Source organism: Microcaecilia unicolor, chromosome 11, assembly GCF_901765095.1.
Source record: "Microcaecilia unicolor chromosome 11, aMicUni1.1, whole genome shotgun sequence".
Lineage (NCBI taxonomy): Eukaryota > Metazoa > Chordata > Amphibia > Gymnophiona > Siphonopidae > Microcaecilia > Microcaecilia unicolor.
This window is the reverse complement of record NC_044041.1, coordinates 156,893,296-156,909,245: the sequence shown is the minus strand read 5'-3', so window position 1 is coordinate 156,909,245 and position 15,950 is coordinate 156,893,296. Positions and strand designations below refer to the sequence as shown.

Genomic DNA, 15,950 nt, shown 5'->3' with positions numbered 1-15,950 from the left:
GCATGCTGAGTCTGACTTCTTGAGGTAACTTTCCAGTTCAGTATTTTGCCTTCATGTGTTTTTCAGGTGTGATCAAGGAAGGTGCAGTATTCTGCTAGCGTATAGTTTGCAGCCCTTTTTGTTTTTTGTTTTCACTAGGTTGTGCACTGGTGTTTTAGAGCCCGGTGTAATTACAGTTGCCTTTCCACGCCACGCATAAGGTTGTACCTCGTCCTGTCCTTGGAATTAGTGCTGTTTATGGTTTGTTAAGTTTGTGTATAGTGTTTTGCAGTGGAGAGATTGTGTGTTGGCCTTACTAAGGTGGCACCAAACATCAGAAAGGGTGTAGAGCCTAAATCGTGACACACTACTTCTAAAAGAGTGTTTTGTGGCTCTACATGAGAATTGTGATATTATGATCCCTTGCTAGCTTCATGTTGTTGATGGTCTGCATTTTCCGTATGGCTGGTATATTGGTGTATAAGGTATTAATGGTGTCTATTTTATTTTTACTTATTTTTTTTCTGTGTGTTGTCAGACAATTATGGATGACAGACAGAGTCGGAGTCTTCTTGAGTCAGAGAGTTGTGGTATATATTTTAAAACAATTTTAATACCTTGGTGGTCTATATGTTTTTATATTGTACATTATATTTTACACATCACTTTATTTCATTGTATATCTTTTCATTTCATTTTTATTTTATTGCACATATGGGTTACAGAGTAATAGGGGAATTTGAAAGTACTAAATCTTTTCTTAATATTTTTCCTTTATTCTCCTTTGTTATGAGAATTGAAACTACTAGTTGTATTGAACTGAATAATTTCGGGGGTGGGGAGGTTTCATGATAGCATTGTGCTTATTATTTCAATCAGTTTTTTTGTACAAGTTTAGCTTCATTTGTCTTTATTTGAAATTTCATAAATAAAAAAATGTTCTAAAAATGGAATAATCTTATCAATTAGGTGGAGCTAGGATGGGGGCGGAGCTAGGGTGGGGCGGGGCTACAGTGGGGCGGGGCTAGGATGGGGCCCCACCAAATTGGTCTGCATAGGGCCCCACACTTGCTAAGACCAGCCCTGACTGCAGCTCCTTGTGACACTGGGCAAGTCACTTAACCATCCATTGCCCCCGGTACAAAATAAGTACCTGAACATATGTAAACCAGTTTGAATGTAGTTGCAAGTAGTTGCAAAAACCTCAGAAAGGCGGTATATCAAGTCCCATGTCCCTTTCCCTAAGCTATACTGTCATCCTGGAGATGCAGCACTGCATACCTTAGACTATAAGCATGCTTTAGCTTATTATCAGGAGCACACAAAACCTCATAGAAAGTCCTTCCAGCCAGGGCCGTGCCGATGCGGTAAGCGGGGTAAGAACCGCAGGGGGGCGCCCACCTCTGGAGGGCGCCGCCGCGGTGCTTACCCTCACCCCGCGCCGCCGAGGACTTTAAATCTTTTACCTCGGTCGCAGCAGCGTCAGTGAAAGCGCTGCCGACGTCTCCCTTCCCTCGCACTCATTGGTTCCCTCAGTGTCCCGCCTTCTTCTGACGTCAGAAGAAGCCGGACACTGAGGGAACCAAGAGCGCGAAGGGAAGGGAGACATCGGCAGCGCTCCGCTTTCACTGACGCTGCTGCGACTGGAAGTAAAAGATTTAAAGGCCCCAGGGCATGGAGGAAAGAGCAGAGAGGCATGGATGGGAGGGCAGAGAGACAGGCATGGATGGGAGGGCATGGATGGGAGGGCAGAGAGGCATGGATGGGAGGGCAGCAGCAGGGCCCAGGGAGAGGACAAATTGCTGGAAGGGGAGGGGAGAGAGGAGGATTGCTAGCTATGGATGCAGCAGGGAAGGGCAGAGAGGGACAAGGATGGACATGGGGGCCCAGGGAGAGGACAATTTGCTGGAAATGGAGGGGAGGGGAGAGAGGAGGATTGCTGGCTATGGATGGAGGAGGGAAGGGCAGAGAGGGACAAGGATGGACATGGGGGCCCAGGGAGAGGACAAATTGCTGGAAATGGAGGGGAGGGGAGAGAGGAGGATTGCTGGCTATGGATGGAGGAGGGAAGGGCAGAGAGGGACAAGGATGGACGTGGATGGGAGGTCAGGACCCAGGGAGAGAGAAGAAATTGCTGGAAATGGATATAGAGCAAGAAATGAAGAAGAAAGGAGGAAAGTAAAGAAATAAATGGAAAGGAAGCCCTGGAAATGGAGTTAAGAGGACAGATAGCAGCAGACTCAGATACTGGGCCAGCATGATCAGAAAAAGAAAGTCACCAGACAACAAAGGTAGAAAAAAATCATTTTATTTTCATTTTAGCGTTTGGAATATGTCCACTTTGAGAATTTACATCTGCTATCTTATTTTGCAATGTATAGCACTTTGTTTCTAAGAATATTGCTGACAATTCCTGTCAGTGTGGCAAGTGGTGAGCGATCATTTTCACCGGGGGGGGGGGGGGGCGTGATCATTTTCATGGGGGGGGGCGCCAACTGATAGTCTGCAGGGGGGCGCCAGAGACCCTAGGCACGGCCCTGCTTCCAGCTTTTTGTTTCCTGTGATCCTAACAGATTAGAGATTCCCATCACCAAATGTTCTCTCTACTAGGCTGGCTGACTATCTCCTACAAGTATACTCAGGCTGGGTTAACCCTTCATAGCCAGGTCACTGCTCACAATGTAAGAGCCATAGCAGCTTCAGTAGCCCATTTCTGCTCTGCCTCCATTGAAGAAATTTGCAAGGCAGCAATATGGTATTCTAGCCACACCTTCACTGCTCATTACTGTCTGGAGCAGCATTCTAGGTGGGATAGCCAATTTGGATAAGCAGTCCTGCAAAATCTTTTCACTACCAGAGCCGGTGGTGGGAGGCGGGGCTGGTGGTTGGGAGGCGGGGATAGTGCTGGGCAGACTTATACGGTCTGTGCCCTGAAGAGGACAGGTACAAATCAAGGTAGGGTATACATAAAAAGTAGCATATATGAGTTTATCTTGTTGGGCAGACTGGATGGATCGTGCAGGTCTTTTTCTGCCGTCATCTACTATGTTACTATCCAGCTCATTTTCGAAAGTGATCGCTGGCCATTTTCCGACATAAATCGGGAGATGGTCGGCGATCTCGGAAAAGCGGCCAAATTGGTATAATCGAAAGCCACTTTTTTGGCAACATCGCCGCTTTCCCGTCACGTCGCAGCCAAAGTTCAAAGGGGCATGTTGGCGGTGAAGCGAAGGCGGGACATGGGCGGGTATGGGCGTGGCTACCAGATGGCCGGCTTTCGGCGATAATGGAAAAAAAACGGCGATAAACAGTATATCGCCGGGTTTACTTGGTCCTTTTATTTTCACGACCAAGCCTCAAAAAGGTGCACCAAATGACCAGATGACCACTGGAGGGAATGAGGGATGACCTCCCCATACTCCCCCAGTGGTCACCAACCCCCTCCCATACTATAAAAATGAAACTAAAAACCATTTTTGCCAGCCTGTATGCCAGCCTCAAATGCCGTACCCACCTCCATGACAGCAGAATGTGTTGTATCCTCCGACAGCCTTTCCCTGGTTGCGATGTGGCTCTCGGGTGAGTGTGACACCTTTTCTGTTAGGTGCCCTGCAGAGTCACATTAGCAATGCATTGTGGTGGGTGTAGGGTACTGGGCTCTACTCCCATGGAGCTTTTCCCCCCTGCTAACTGGGTCAGAGTGTGCCCTGTTTTGTTTCCGGTAGTCCATGAGGTAGTGGCCATTTTTGTAAGCCAGTTTTAGATCCCTTTCATGTGTTACCTACGTTAGAGAACGTAGTTCTTACCTTGAATGTGGCTGAAAGAGGGCATTGTACACCATTCTGCCAGCTCTGACCTACTGCTAATCTCAGTACCAGGGAGACTCTTTGCCAGTGGGGCACAACCTCTGATCTGCAGTTAACTGTGAGTAAACATGCTTATTCAAATAAAGGACTTTTTCAAAGAGATTAGTCTTCAGGTGTCAACTGGTGTGCCAAGGTTGTACAGCAGCAACAAGTCCTAGAGGCCTGCGTGTATGCAGGTCCCTGGAGCACTTTTAGTGGGTACCACAGTGCACTTAAGGCAGGCGGACCCAGGCCCATCCCCCCCTACCTGTAACACTTGTGCTAGTAATGGAAGCCCTCCAAAACCCACTGTACCCACATGTAGTTGCTCCCTTCACCCCTAAGAGCTTTGGCAGTGTTGTACATTTGTGGGTAGTGGGTGTTGGGGGGGTGTTGGGGGGCTCAGCACCCAAAGTAAGGGAGCTATGCATGTGGGAGGTTTTTCTGAAGTCCACCGCACTGACCCCTAGGGTGCCCAGCTGGTGTCCTGGTATGTCAGGGGGACCAGTGCGCTACAAATGCTGGCTCCTCCCACGACCAAATGCCTTGGATTTTGCCAGGTTGGAGATGGCCGGCATTTTTTTCCATTATCGCTGAAAAACAAACCCGGCCATCTCAAACCCGGCGAACTCCAAGGCATTTGGCCGGGCTAAACCGTATTATCGAAAAAAAAGATGGCCGGCCTACATAGATAGCCGGCAATCTATTTGGCCGGCGACGTTCGATTATGCCCCTCCATGTTACTATGTTACTTAAAGTCAACATGAACAAATACACATGAAGGAAAACCATAACCAAGTACAAACACATCATAAAAAGAGCAAAAGTGGAATACTACAGCATATACGTATGCCTAGAAGAGATAAACACACACACAAAAAAAAGTTCTGCTAACGTTAAATGAAAAACCACCAACAGCATAAGCGCTCACACAATATTTTGAGAAAAAATAATAAAAATAAGATCAAACCTAGCTGCAACACGAACAATACTCATCAATTTCCTAAACGAATGTGAAATCAATGAGGACCACATCAAGGCAGACAGAATCTGGCCTTCCTTCAAGATACCAACAACCAGCTCAGTTAAAGCACTGCTGACAAAATATGCACACGCCAGTTGCCTACTAGACAGCTGCCCAAACTACATGATGGAAATCCCACCAGATCCAAACGCTTAAATGAATACATAGAATACATATTCTCAAAAGGCCATTTCCCCTCTGGCAAGGGGAACATCATACTCACTCCAATCTCTAAAGATGCCACTAGAAAGATCAGTGAACTCACTAATTACAGACCAGTAGCATCAATGCCACTGATGACCAAAACAATGGAGGGACTAGAAGCACAAAAATTAATGGGATGCCTAACACACTACTCTCAATCAGGCTTCAGACCATGCTATAGCACTGAAACAATCATAACCACCCTGATCCCAAAATTCAGAAGAATAATAAGCCAAGGCCAGTCAATACTACTACTACAATTCGATATGTCAAGCGTCTTTCACCTAGTAGATCACACAATATTAATGACCCTGCTTGACAACATAGGAATAACTGGAGCTATAGCAGCCTGGTTCAACAGTTTTCTAAGAACTAGATCCTATCTTGTCAAGATGTCCAATGAGTTTTCAGCCTCCTTAATTCCTGAATGTGGGGTTCCTCAGGTTTCCCCAATATCACCAATATTATTCAATGTCCTGATAGCTCCACTTGGCAAGAAACTGGAACACATGGGTTTAAACCCACTTATATACGCAGACAACGTCACCATCTACATACCTTTCCACAACAGCATCAGAGAGATACTGGATAATGCCAAAAAAGGACTCGACCTCATGGAAAACTGGACCTTAACTGTCAAACTTAAACTGAACCAAGACAAAACCAAACTCCTGGTTTTATCCAGCCAGCACAATCCCACCACTTACCAAAACCTCATAATAGATCAACAATCTTATATAATTGAAACACAAATAAAAATAATAGGAATCATTCTAGACAAACATCTGACCCTTGAAGACCAAGTTTCTACAATCACGTCAAAAAGCTTCAAAACACTATGGAAACTGAGAATAATCAGAGACTATTTCCCCAGTCATTCCATATTATAGTACAGACGCTGATATTGTCCCAATTAGACTACTATAATGCAGCATACGTAGGCTGCAAAGAAAACCTACTATGATCATTGCAGACTGTCCAAAACACAGCAGTGAGACTGATATTCAAAAAGTTGAAATATGATAGCGCAACCCCACTACTCATAATGCCACATTGGCTCCCGATCAAGACCAGACTATTTTTCAAAACTAGTACAATCATCTTCAAAATACTGTTTGGCATGTCACTGGACTACATGCTAGACATGATCAAACTATCACCAAGAAATGCAAAACCAGGAACCAGAGGTTACCTACTACTTCACCTGCCCAACTACAAAAACATACTATACAAGTCCACCTACTTGGCGGGATTTGGATACCTGGGCTCAAAATGGTGGAACTCAATTCCCATAGTCAGAAGAAGCATCAAGAACTACCTCCAGTTCAGAAAAGACCTAAAACCCTACCTCTTCAGGAAATTCTATGAGTAAAATATGCACTAATCATTCTGGAACAACAATACAACCTCTAACTGTAAAGCAACTTTTCATTTAAGAAAAGAACTAAGACATACCTTCTCAAGAAACCCAATGAGTATTTCATGCACTCTAATAGTTATCTTGCCAACTATTGTAAACCAAAGCACCATGTAACCTTGTAAATGTAATTGAATCAATGTAATCTCTAACAACTGTTAAATGTAAGCCACACTGAACCAAAACTCATTTTTGGATAATTGTGGGATACAAGTATGAATACATAAAATAAATAATGAAATAACATAAAAACTCCACCTTCCTGCCCTCTTTTGTTTTCTGCCAGGCTCACTTTCTACTTAGTTGCCAGGTTTAATTTATATTTTGATCCTGGCAGTTAGTCAGTCCCACATGTGAGAATATTATGCCTGCTTCTTCTCAAAGTTACTTACCCGTAGCAAGTGTTCTCCAAGGACAGCAGACATATATTCGGACATCCCTCCTGCCTCCCCTTGGAATTGTTTTCTTAACTTTAGTATTGTACTTCTGGTCCCGCACTCGAGTGTCAGGTGGGAAGACACCCGCACATGCACAGTGGGGGCACTGCCTCAACATTTTAAAATGACAGTGCACTATGGCAGGGTCTGCACTGGACTCTGTGGATGGGGTCACCCACATGTGAGAATATATGCCTGCTGTCCTCCGAGAACATATGCTACAGGGAAGTCACTTAATGCAATGACTGAGACTCTCCCCCCTCCCCCCCCCCCCCACACTACCTCACCTATCCAAAATGGCTATGCTCGCTGTCCCTGCATTTCAAATAATCCATTAAGCAGAAGACAAATTTGGCAGTGTGCAACATTGTTGTGGAACTGGCAGCTGTCTAATGTAAATAGTCCAGGTTTAGACAGTTTTTCAGTGCATAGAAGCACTTGTACTTTGTCAACTTAGTGGCCCTTCCCTTATACCTTTTCTAATATTAAAATATAATATTTCAGAAATAGAAAAACAGTCACCTTTAGGGGTGCAGAGACTGGCTGCAAATGTTTGCATTTTTTTCTTGTGTGATATCATACCAGAAGAAGAAAAATTTTATTGCAATGTCAACACAATAGTAGGTGGGTAAACTGAGGCACTTTGTAAGTCTAAGTGCTTTGAAAATGAGCCCCAAAGTCACTCACCCCAGGTTGCACATAAGAGTTAGGGGCAGAGCCAGCTTTGAACTCTTGTATCTTAGGAACTCTGATTAATAGTTTCTTGTATAATTACTCAACCATTCTTCCTGTCTCATTCTAATCCCCTTTCAGCATCAGGGGCAAGCACAGCAGTAATCACAAGCTTACTCAGAAATATCAAAACTGTTGTGCTCATGCTCAAACTATCATTCCTAGACTGGGTTCCAAATTAGAAAATCTAAACTTTATAAAGCTCAAGCTGCTTCTACTGTTTTTACCTATTGTAATCTGCCTTGATGTACTTTTTTTTTAATTAGGAATGTGGTATATTAAATAATGCTACTACTACTACTACTACTACTATTTAGCATTTCTATAGCGCTACAAGGCATACGCAGCGCTGCACAAACATAGAAGAAAGACAGTCCCTGCTCAAAGAGCTTACAATCTAATAGACAAAAAATAAATAAAGTAAGCAAATCAATCAATTAATGTGAACGGGAAGGAAGAGAGGAGGGTAGGCGGAGGCGAGTGGTTACAAGTGGTTACGAGTCAAAAGCAATGTTAAAGAGGTGGGCTTTCAGTCTAGACTTAAAGGTGGCCAAGGATGCTATAAGTAAAATGCTATAAGTAAAATAAATAAATCTTTTACCTGTGTCAGTGGCGAGTCAAACAGCTTTGAGAACTGATTCAGCAGTTTGAGCAACTTAAGGAATTCCTCATCCTCATAGTCAAAACGATTCCCAAAGACAATAGAGCAGATGATGTTGGAGACCGACCGACTGAGGTAGAAGGTGGGGTCAAAGGGTGAACCTGGAGTAGGGAAAGAGAAGAGCTTCAGCAATCCCCAGAAAATAGATACCACAAGATGGGCAATTAAGGTTATCTTGAATTCCAATAATTAGATGGAGTGAATCCTCATTTTGCAGTACACAAAGTATTAGCTCTGAAATAAATTGACAATGTCCTGAAGAGGCAAAAGTGGAATTTTTTTGTTTCAGCACTTATATCTTTGACATACAACAGACAAAGTATATAACACCATCCATTCAGTAAAGCATGGTAGTGAAAGACTTGTATTGGGGATGTTTTACATCAGTGGGGAGAGGGAAGCTTCTGAAGATAGGAGGAAAGGTGGATGGTGCAAAGGACAGGCAGGTCCTGGGGGATCCCACAGACCTTGGGTCTGGGGAAGATTTCACCTTTTCAGTAAGACAGTGATGATAAGCACAAAGCTAAAAGAACAATGGGAAGTGGCTCAGCAAGAAGAAGGTGAATGTTCTGGAGTAGTCCAGTGAAAGCCCAAACCTGAATCCAGTAGAAAATCTGTGGCAAGGCTAAAAGACTGCAGTCCACAGATGATCCCTACCCTGCTTGAAAGAGCTTGAGCTGTTCTGCCAAGAATAGACAAAAACTGTACCATCCCTCTGCAAAGTAAATAAATATTTACCTTAAATTATCCATGGCCTTTTCTGCAGAAAGGGCTTCCATCAAGTGATAAGTATTCTTTTTGATTCTTAATTATTTTCTAAATATTTCTATGTGTTATTTCATGTTGAACGTGCAGAATATGGTGTGTAGATAAGTGAAACAAACTGTTATTTTAATGCTAAATATAAAATGTGCAAGTGTGTGAAGACTTGCATGACACTACTTCATGCTTTTCAACCAGAAAGCACCAAATATTTTTACATTATTAGAAAACATTTAACAAAATTGTTTTCTTAAATGTTAACCTTTTTTTTTGGTGTGGTCCAGTTCACTTTGTTTGGCTTATTTACAATCCAAATAACAGCCAACAAAATCTTGTAATTTCCCTTGATGTGCTGTAGGACGACTGTAGATTTTCTATGATAGTTCCGTGAACCACATTGGAATTTATAACTTTTCCACTGTACCAGGGCTTGGACTGAGCAGGTGTGTGTGTATGTGTTGTTTTGGGTTTTTGTTGTGGGTTTTTTTTTTACTAGCATCTTTGGGTTCCTGTCCAAATGAGGAGAGGATGAAGAGCAGTGTCTGTGTGTGACCAGATTGAGTGATCCTGCTGTTTTGCTTTTTCTGACTAGCACCCATTTCTCTCCAATTGGACAACAGCATTTGTGCACTCTGTTCTATGGTCACATATCCATGTGTAGAGAGGAAACACATGAGGGAGGTAAAGGGGCAGCCACTTGGATTGACAATACATTTTTACGGTGCCCTTTGTAATTCTGTGGATGTACTGCTCTCCTTGCTACAGGCTGGGGAAAAGAGGGAGGATAAACATGTGTGGAAGACAGACAGAAAGTTGTGAACTAAGGATGGGATTGTTGGGGGGTGGAACAAGGGTAAAGTGACAGAAGAGGAATATGAAGGCCAGGGGGACCAGAGAGGAGTTAGAGAAACCAGGGGGTAGATGCACTAAAAAATCGTTAAAGCCCTTCCCTTACCGATTCCTTAGCGAATCAGTAAGAAACGGGCATGCATCAAGGAAATCACATGCAAATGAGCTGGTCACTGCTAGCTCATTTGCATGGGATTTCCTTCCAAGCCAGTCAGCCAGCTGAGCAAGCGCAGAGCAGCCAAGAGTTATGCTGGCTGCTCTGCGCATGCCAAGGACGTCCTTTATGGACGTCCTTCACTCAAAAAACAACCAAAAAAAAGGACGTTCCTGACTAGCAGGACGGGCTTTTCTTCAAACACAACTGTCCACCCTGCAAGCACAAACCCAAGTGAAAGCCTCTGCCCGGGTTTCTCTCTTGTTCTGTGTGTTTAGTATTTGACTCCCTGTTCTTTCATCCCTTGGCTTCAGTACCTCTTTCCTTTCCCTTCCTTTCTCCCAGGTTTAGCACCTCTCTTCCTTCCAGCCAATCAGCCGCCACCTCCCATGAGTACAACACCTCTCTCCCTTCCCCCTGCCCCCCAAAGGGTCCAACACCTTTCTCCCTTCCCTCCAGACACCCCCCCCCACAAGTCCCGTACCCCTCTCCCTTCTCTCCAGCCTACCCCCATGGATCCAGCACTTCTCTCCCTTCTCTCCAACCCCTCCCCCAACAGCTCCAGCATCTCTTTCCCTCCAGCCCCTCCCCCCACAGCTCCAGCCCCTCTCTCCCTACAGCCCCCCATATGTCCAGCACCCAGCCAGCCACTCAGCCTGCCCCTCCCTTCCCTCCAGACCCCCCCCTGCCCAGAAGGTCATCTCTGTCTTTTTTCCTCCCTTCTGTTTCTCCTTTCCCTGTGCTCCCACCTCGTTCCGCGTGTCCGGCACTTCAATTTTCTTTTCTCCCTGCTTCTGCCACGGTGCCTCTTAGTACTGGTGTGCACTGTGCAGTGATTCACAGACACAGGCCAGCTCCGAGGTTCCCTCTGCCGCGTGCGTCCTGCCCTAACAGGAAGTTGCATCGGAGAGGTCGGGATGCGGAAGAGTGAACCCTGAAGCTGGCCTGTGTGTGTGTGAATCGCTGCGCACACCAGTTAGAGGCACCGCGGCAGAAGCAGGGAGAACAAAAACTGAAGTGCCGGACTCGTGGAACGAGGTGGGAGCACAGGGAAAGGAACAGCAGAAGGGAGGAAAAAGACAGATGACATTCTGGGCGGGGGGGGCTTCAGTTGGAAGCACCGCTGCACAAGAAAAAACAAAACGAATAATTGAAGGACTTGCCATGGGAGCGGAGGGAAGGGAGTGAGCCAGCCAGCTAGGGATGCAACTTGGGGACAGCGAGTCAGTGGCATGCACCATTCCTGGGTGGGCCTTGGGCAAATATGGGTGGGCCTGGGCCCACCCAGGCCCACCCGTGGCTATGCCCCTGCCTTCATGTCCAACTTTTCTCCCTCTCCCTGCCTTGAGCCCCTGGTCTAACATCGCTTCCCCCCACACACACATAGCATCTCTCCATCCTTCCTTCCCCTCACCTCAATGCCATGTTCAACATTTCTCCTCTCATCTCTCTACTACTACTATTACTACTATTTAGCATTTCTATAGCGCTACAAGGCATATGCAGCGCTGCACAAACATAGAAGAAAGACAGTCCCTGCTCAAAGAGCTTACAATCTAATAGACAAAAAATAAATAAAGTAAGCAAATCAAATCAATTAATGTGAACGGGAAGGAAGAGAGGAGGGTAGGTGGAGGCGAGTGGTTACAAGTGGTTACGAGTCAAAAGCAATGTTAAAGAGGTGGGCTTTCAGTCTAGATTTAAAGGTAGCCAAGGATGGGGCAAGACGTAGGGGCTCAGGAAGTTTATTCCAGGCGTAGGGTGCAGCGAGACAGAAGGCGGGAAGTCTGGAGTTGGCAGTAGTGGAGAAGGGAACAGATAAGAAGAATTTATCCATGGAGCGGAGTGCACGGGAAGGGGTGTAGGGAAGGACGAGTGTGGAGAGATACTGGGGAGCAGCAGAGTGAGTACATTTATAGGTTAGTAGAAGAAGTTTGAACAGGATGCGAAAACGGATAGGGAGCCAGTGAAGGGTCTTGAGGAGAGGGGTAGTATGAGTAAAGCGACCCTGGCGGAAGACGAGACGGGCAGCAGAGTTTTGAACCGACTGGAGAGGGGAGAGGTGACTAAGTGGGAGGCCAGCAAGAAGCAGATTGCAGTAGTCTAAACGAGAGGTGACAAGGGTGTGGATGAGGGTTTTGGTAGAGTGCTCGGAAAGAAAGGGGCGGATTTTACGGATGTTGTAAAGAAAGAAACGACAGGTCTTGGCGATCTGTTGGATATGAGCAGAGAAGGAGAGAGAAGAGTCAAAGATGACCCCAAGGTTTCGAGCTGAGGAGACAGGGAGAATGAGAGAGCCATCAACAGAAATAGAAAACGGGGGGAGCGGGGAGGTGGGTTTGGGGGGGAAAATGAGAAGCTCGGTTTTGGTCATATTTAATTTCAGGTGGCATTGAGACATCCAGACAGCAATGTCAGACAAGCACGCTGAAACTTTGGTTTGGATGCAAGGTGAGATATCAGGGGTAGAAAGGTAGATTTGGGAGTCATCAGCATAGAGATGGTAGGAAAAGCCATGGGATGAGATTAATGAACCAAGGGAAGAAGTGTAGATAGAAAAGAGGAGGGGACCAAGAACAGAACCCTGAGGTACGCCGACAGGTAGAGGGATAGAAGTAGAAGAGGATCCACCAGAGTGAACACTAAAGGTGCGGAGGGAGAGGTAGGAAGAGAACCAGGAAAGGACAGAGCCCTGGAATCCAAGTGAGGACAGGGTATCGAGAAGTATGCTGTGATCGACAGTGTCAAAAGCAGCGGAAAGATCAAGAAGAATGAGGATGGAATATTGACCTCTGGATTTAGCCAGTAATAGGTCATTGGAGACTTTAGTAAGCGCAGTTTCGGTTGAGTGGAGAGAGCGAAAACCAGATTGTAGTGGGTCAAGAATAGCATGTGAGGAGAGAAAATCAAGGCAGCGGCGGTGAACAGCACGCTCAAGTAATTTGGAGAGAAAAGGAAGGAGGGAGATGGGTCGGTAATTAGAGGGACAAGTAGGGTCGAGTGAAGGCTTCTTAAGGAGAGGTGTGACCACAGCATGTTTAAAGGCAGCAGGGACTGTCGCAGTGGAAAGTGAGAGGTTGAGAATATGACAGATAAAAGGAATAAGAGCAGGAGAGATGGCATTAAGAAGGTGGGTGGGAATGGGATCAGAGGAACAGGTGGTACATTTTGAGGAAGAAAGGAGAAGTGTAGTTTCCTCAATAGTAACTTCATGAAAGGAGGAAAGGGAATGAGGGGAAGGAGAGAGAGGGGAACGGACTAGTGGAGGGAGAGGTGGTGAGGTAGAGAAAGCAAGGTTTATCTTTTGAACCTTGTTGTGAAAGAATTCAGCAAGGGTCTGAGGAGATAATGAAGGGGGAGTTGGAGGAGGGGGCACCTTGAGGAGAGAGTTCAATGTGGTGAAGAGAAGTCGAGGATTAGAGCCAAGAGAGTTGGTCAGTTGGATATAATAATCCTGTTTGGCACGTAAAAGAGCAGATTGGAAGGAGGTCAGCATGAACTTAAAGTGTAAGAAATCAGCAAGGGCCCGAGATTTCCACCAGAGGCGTTCGGCGGAGCGGGTACAGGAACGTAGGTAGTGGATATTAGAAGTCAGCCAAGGTTGGGGTTTTGTACGCCTTACAGGGCGGGTCATCAAAGGTGCAAGAGTGTCTAAGGCAGAGGATAGAGAAACTACTTTATTCTTTGACATATGATACATATCTAATATCTAAATTTAATAAAAGGTATTGTGACTTTTTTTTACTTATTTTTTTCTGTATGTTGTCAATTGTGGATATAAGCTCCGCCCCTGGCTCCACCCCTAACCCCGCCCCCTTTAGCCTCCCCAAACAGTTGGGCCACTGACCGCCTATGCCTGCAGGTAACAGTAGGGGGAAGACATTCTACCGATGGATTAAGGGCCAACAAACAAGTTAAAGGTGATAACCTTTTATTTTTGTATTTATCAACAGTTTAAATTTTAACAACCAAGTAACTACTTGTACAGAAAAGTGATACTAGCCACCTAACATAAGAATAAGAAAAACAAATCAGCAAGATAAATCAATTAAGGAAGTTACTCTCAATTCTACTTTACTTAATGAAACCAAGACTTCATAGAGTGGAACAATTTTACAAGAAACAATTTTACAGGATAATATGTACCTAACGTGATATGGAAAACCAAAATATTAAATACTAGTAAAAAAAGGCCCGTTTCTGGAACGAATGAAACGGGCGCTAGCAAGGTTTTCCTGGGAGTGTGTATGTTTGAGAGAGGCAGAGTGAATGTGCGGGTGTGTGACAGAGTGAGACTGTCTGTGTGACAGTGTGTGTGTGAGAATGAGAGTGTGTGTGACAGGGCCCCCTCCCCTGTTCCTAATGCCCCTCACCCCGTTCCCTCCCCTCCTTTTCCTCCTCCTTCCCAGACTTTGGGTTCCTTAAGGCTTTCAAAAGTCTATGTACCCCCGTGGCCCTAACGCCCAGTATCCGGATACCCCACTGCTTTCCTCCTCACCCCTCCCCCATGATGTAATACTTTCACGTCCTTCATTTTTTTAAAAAAGTGTCCTATCTATCCTGTGTACAAATGCCCGGCATTCAGATTGTGTTCCTCTCATAAATTTTCATTTCTTTCATTCATTCAGAACTTGCCCCCCACCCCCGAACACTTTTGGTTCTTTCAGTCTTTTAAAACTGTCCTATGTACCCTGTGTGCTAATGGCCAGCATTGAGATTGTTTTCCTGTCCCAAATTTGCATGTCTTTTAGTCATTCACAACTCCCCCCCCCCCCCCCCTTCTCCAGTTTAACACTTTTGTTTCCTTCAGTCTTTTAAAACTCTCCTATCTACCCTGTGTCCTAATGGCCAGCATTCAGATTGTTTTCCTTTCCCAAAGGTTCATGTCTGTCAGTTGTTCAGAACTCCCCCCCTCCCCCCATTTAACACTTTCCGTTCCTTCAGTCTTTTAAAACTCTCCTATCAACCCTGTGTCCTAATGGCCAGCACTCAGATTGTTTTGCTTTGCCAAATTGTCTGTCACTGATGTCACTGAGGTCAGTGCGTGCCTGACTAGCAGACCACTTCCGGCAGGCACGGTCCCAAGCACATCCTGTTGGAGGTGAGAATTATTGTATAGGATAGAGCAGAATTGTATCTGTTCTGTCTCCCAATAGCCTTGCACTAGTTCATAACGTGATCCTAAAATGTGTATAATGCCTTTACTGTTATTCTCATTTCTAAGGACTTTCACTGCTGCAGTCTCTCATTGCAAAGACACATGAACAAGGCACTGTGGGTAATGTAGTTCACAGGCAGTGCAACCACACTTGCTTGGTTGTGTAAGAATTGTTACCACCTGGTTATGAGGCTGCCCAGACCTCCTTTCTCTCTCTGCCAAGCTTGGCTCTTTTGTCTTCCTGCTATCATTTCCTGTTCAGTCTTACTATCTCTGTCCTGAGAGGTCAGTCAGGTATGACCTTTCCCTCCTATCTCTAGGATCACCCCTTGCTATCCGATGGCAGGCTCTGTCCCCATTTATTTTATTTTTGTTACATTTGTACCCCGCACTTTTTCCCACTCATGGCAGGCTCAATGCGGCAGACAATGGAGGGTTAAGTGACTTGCCCAGAGTCACAAGGAGCTGCCTGTGCCGGGAATCGAACTCAGTTCCTCAGTTCCCCAGGACCAAAGTCCACCACCCTAACCACTAGGCCACTCCTCCACTCCCGTTGGTCTCTATCTGCTCCTCCCTGTGTGAAGCCCCACCACTTTTTTGTCCTTTCAGCCACGAGGGGCTTCTTTCACCATTCTAGCCAGGCACATGGAGCTAACACCATCTTGCTCCAGACAGCTCTGTCCTGCTGAGAATTCCCTGTAAAGAACCTGGTTTTTTACCCTGAGAAT

At 45.5% G+C, this 15,950-nt stretch overlaps 1 protein-coding gene across 1 annotated transcript in view; it reads right to left on the bottom strand.

The window, feature by feature from the left end:
• Positions 1–15,950, bottom strand: part of LOC115480164 (cytochrome P450 2G1-like) — a 136,383-nt gene that overhangs the window by 58,286 nt on the left and 62,147 nt on the right. Inside the window, exon 4 of the mRNA XM_030218649.1 lies at positions 8,240–8,400. Coding sequence (XP_030074509.1) covers positions 8,240–8,400 — 161 coding nt within the window. The remainder of the gene's footprint in view (positions 1–8,239; positions 8,401–15,950) is intronic.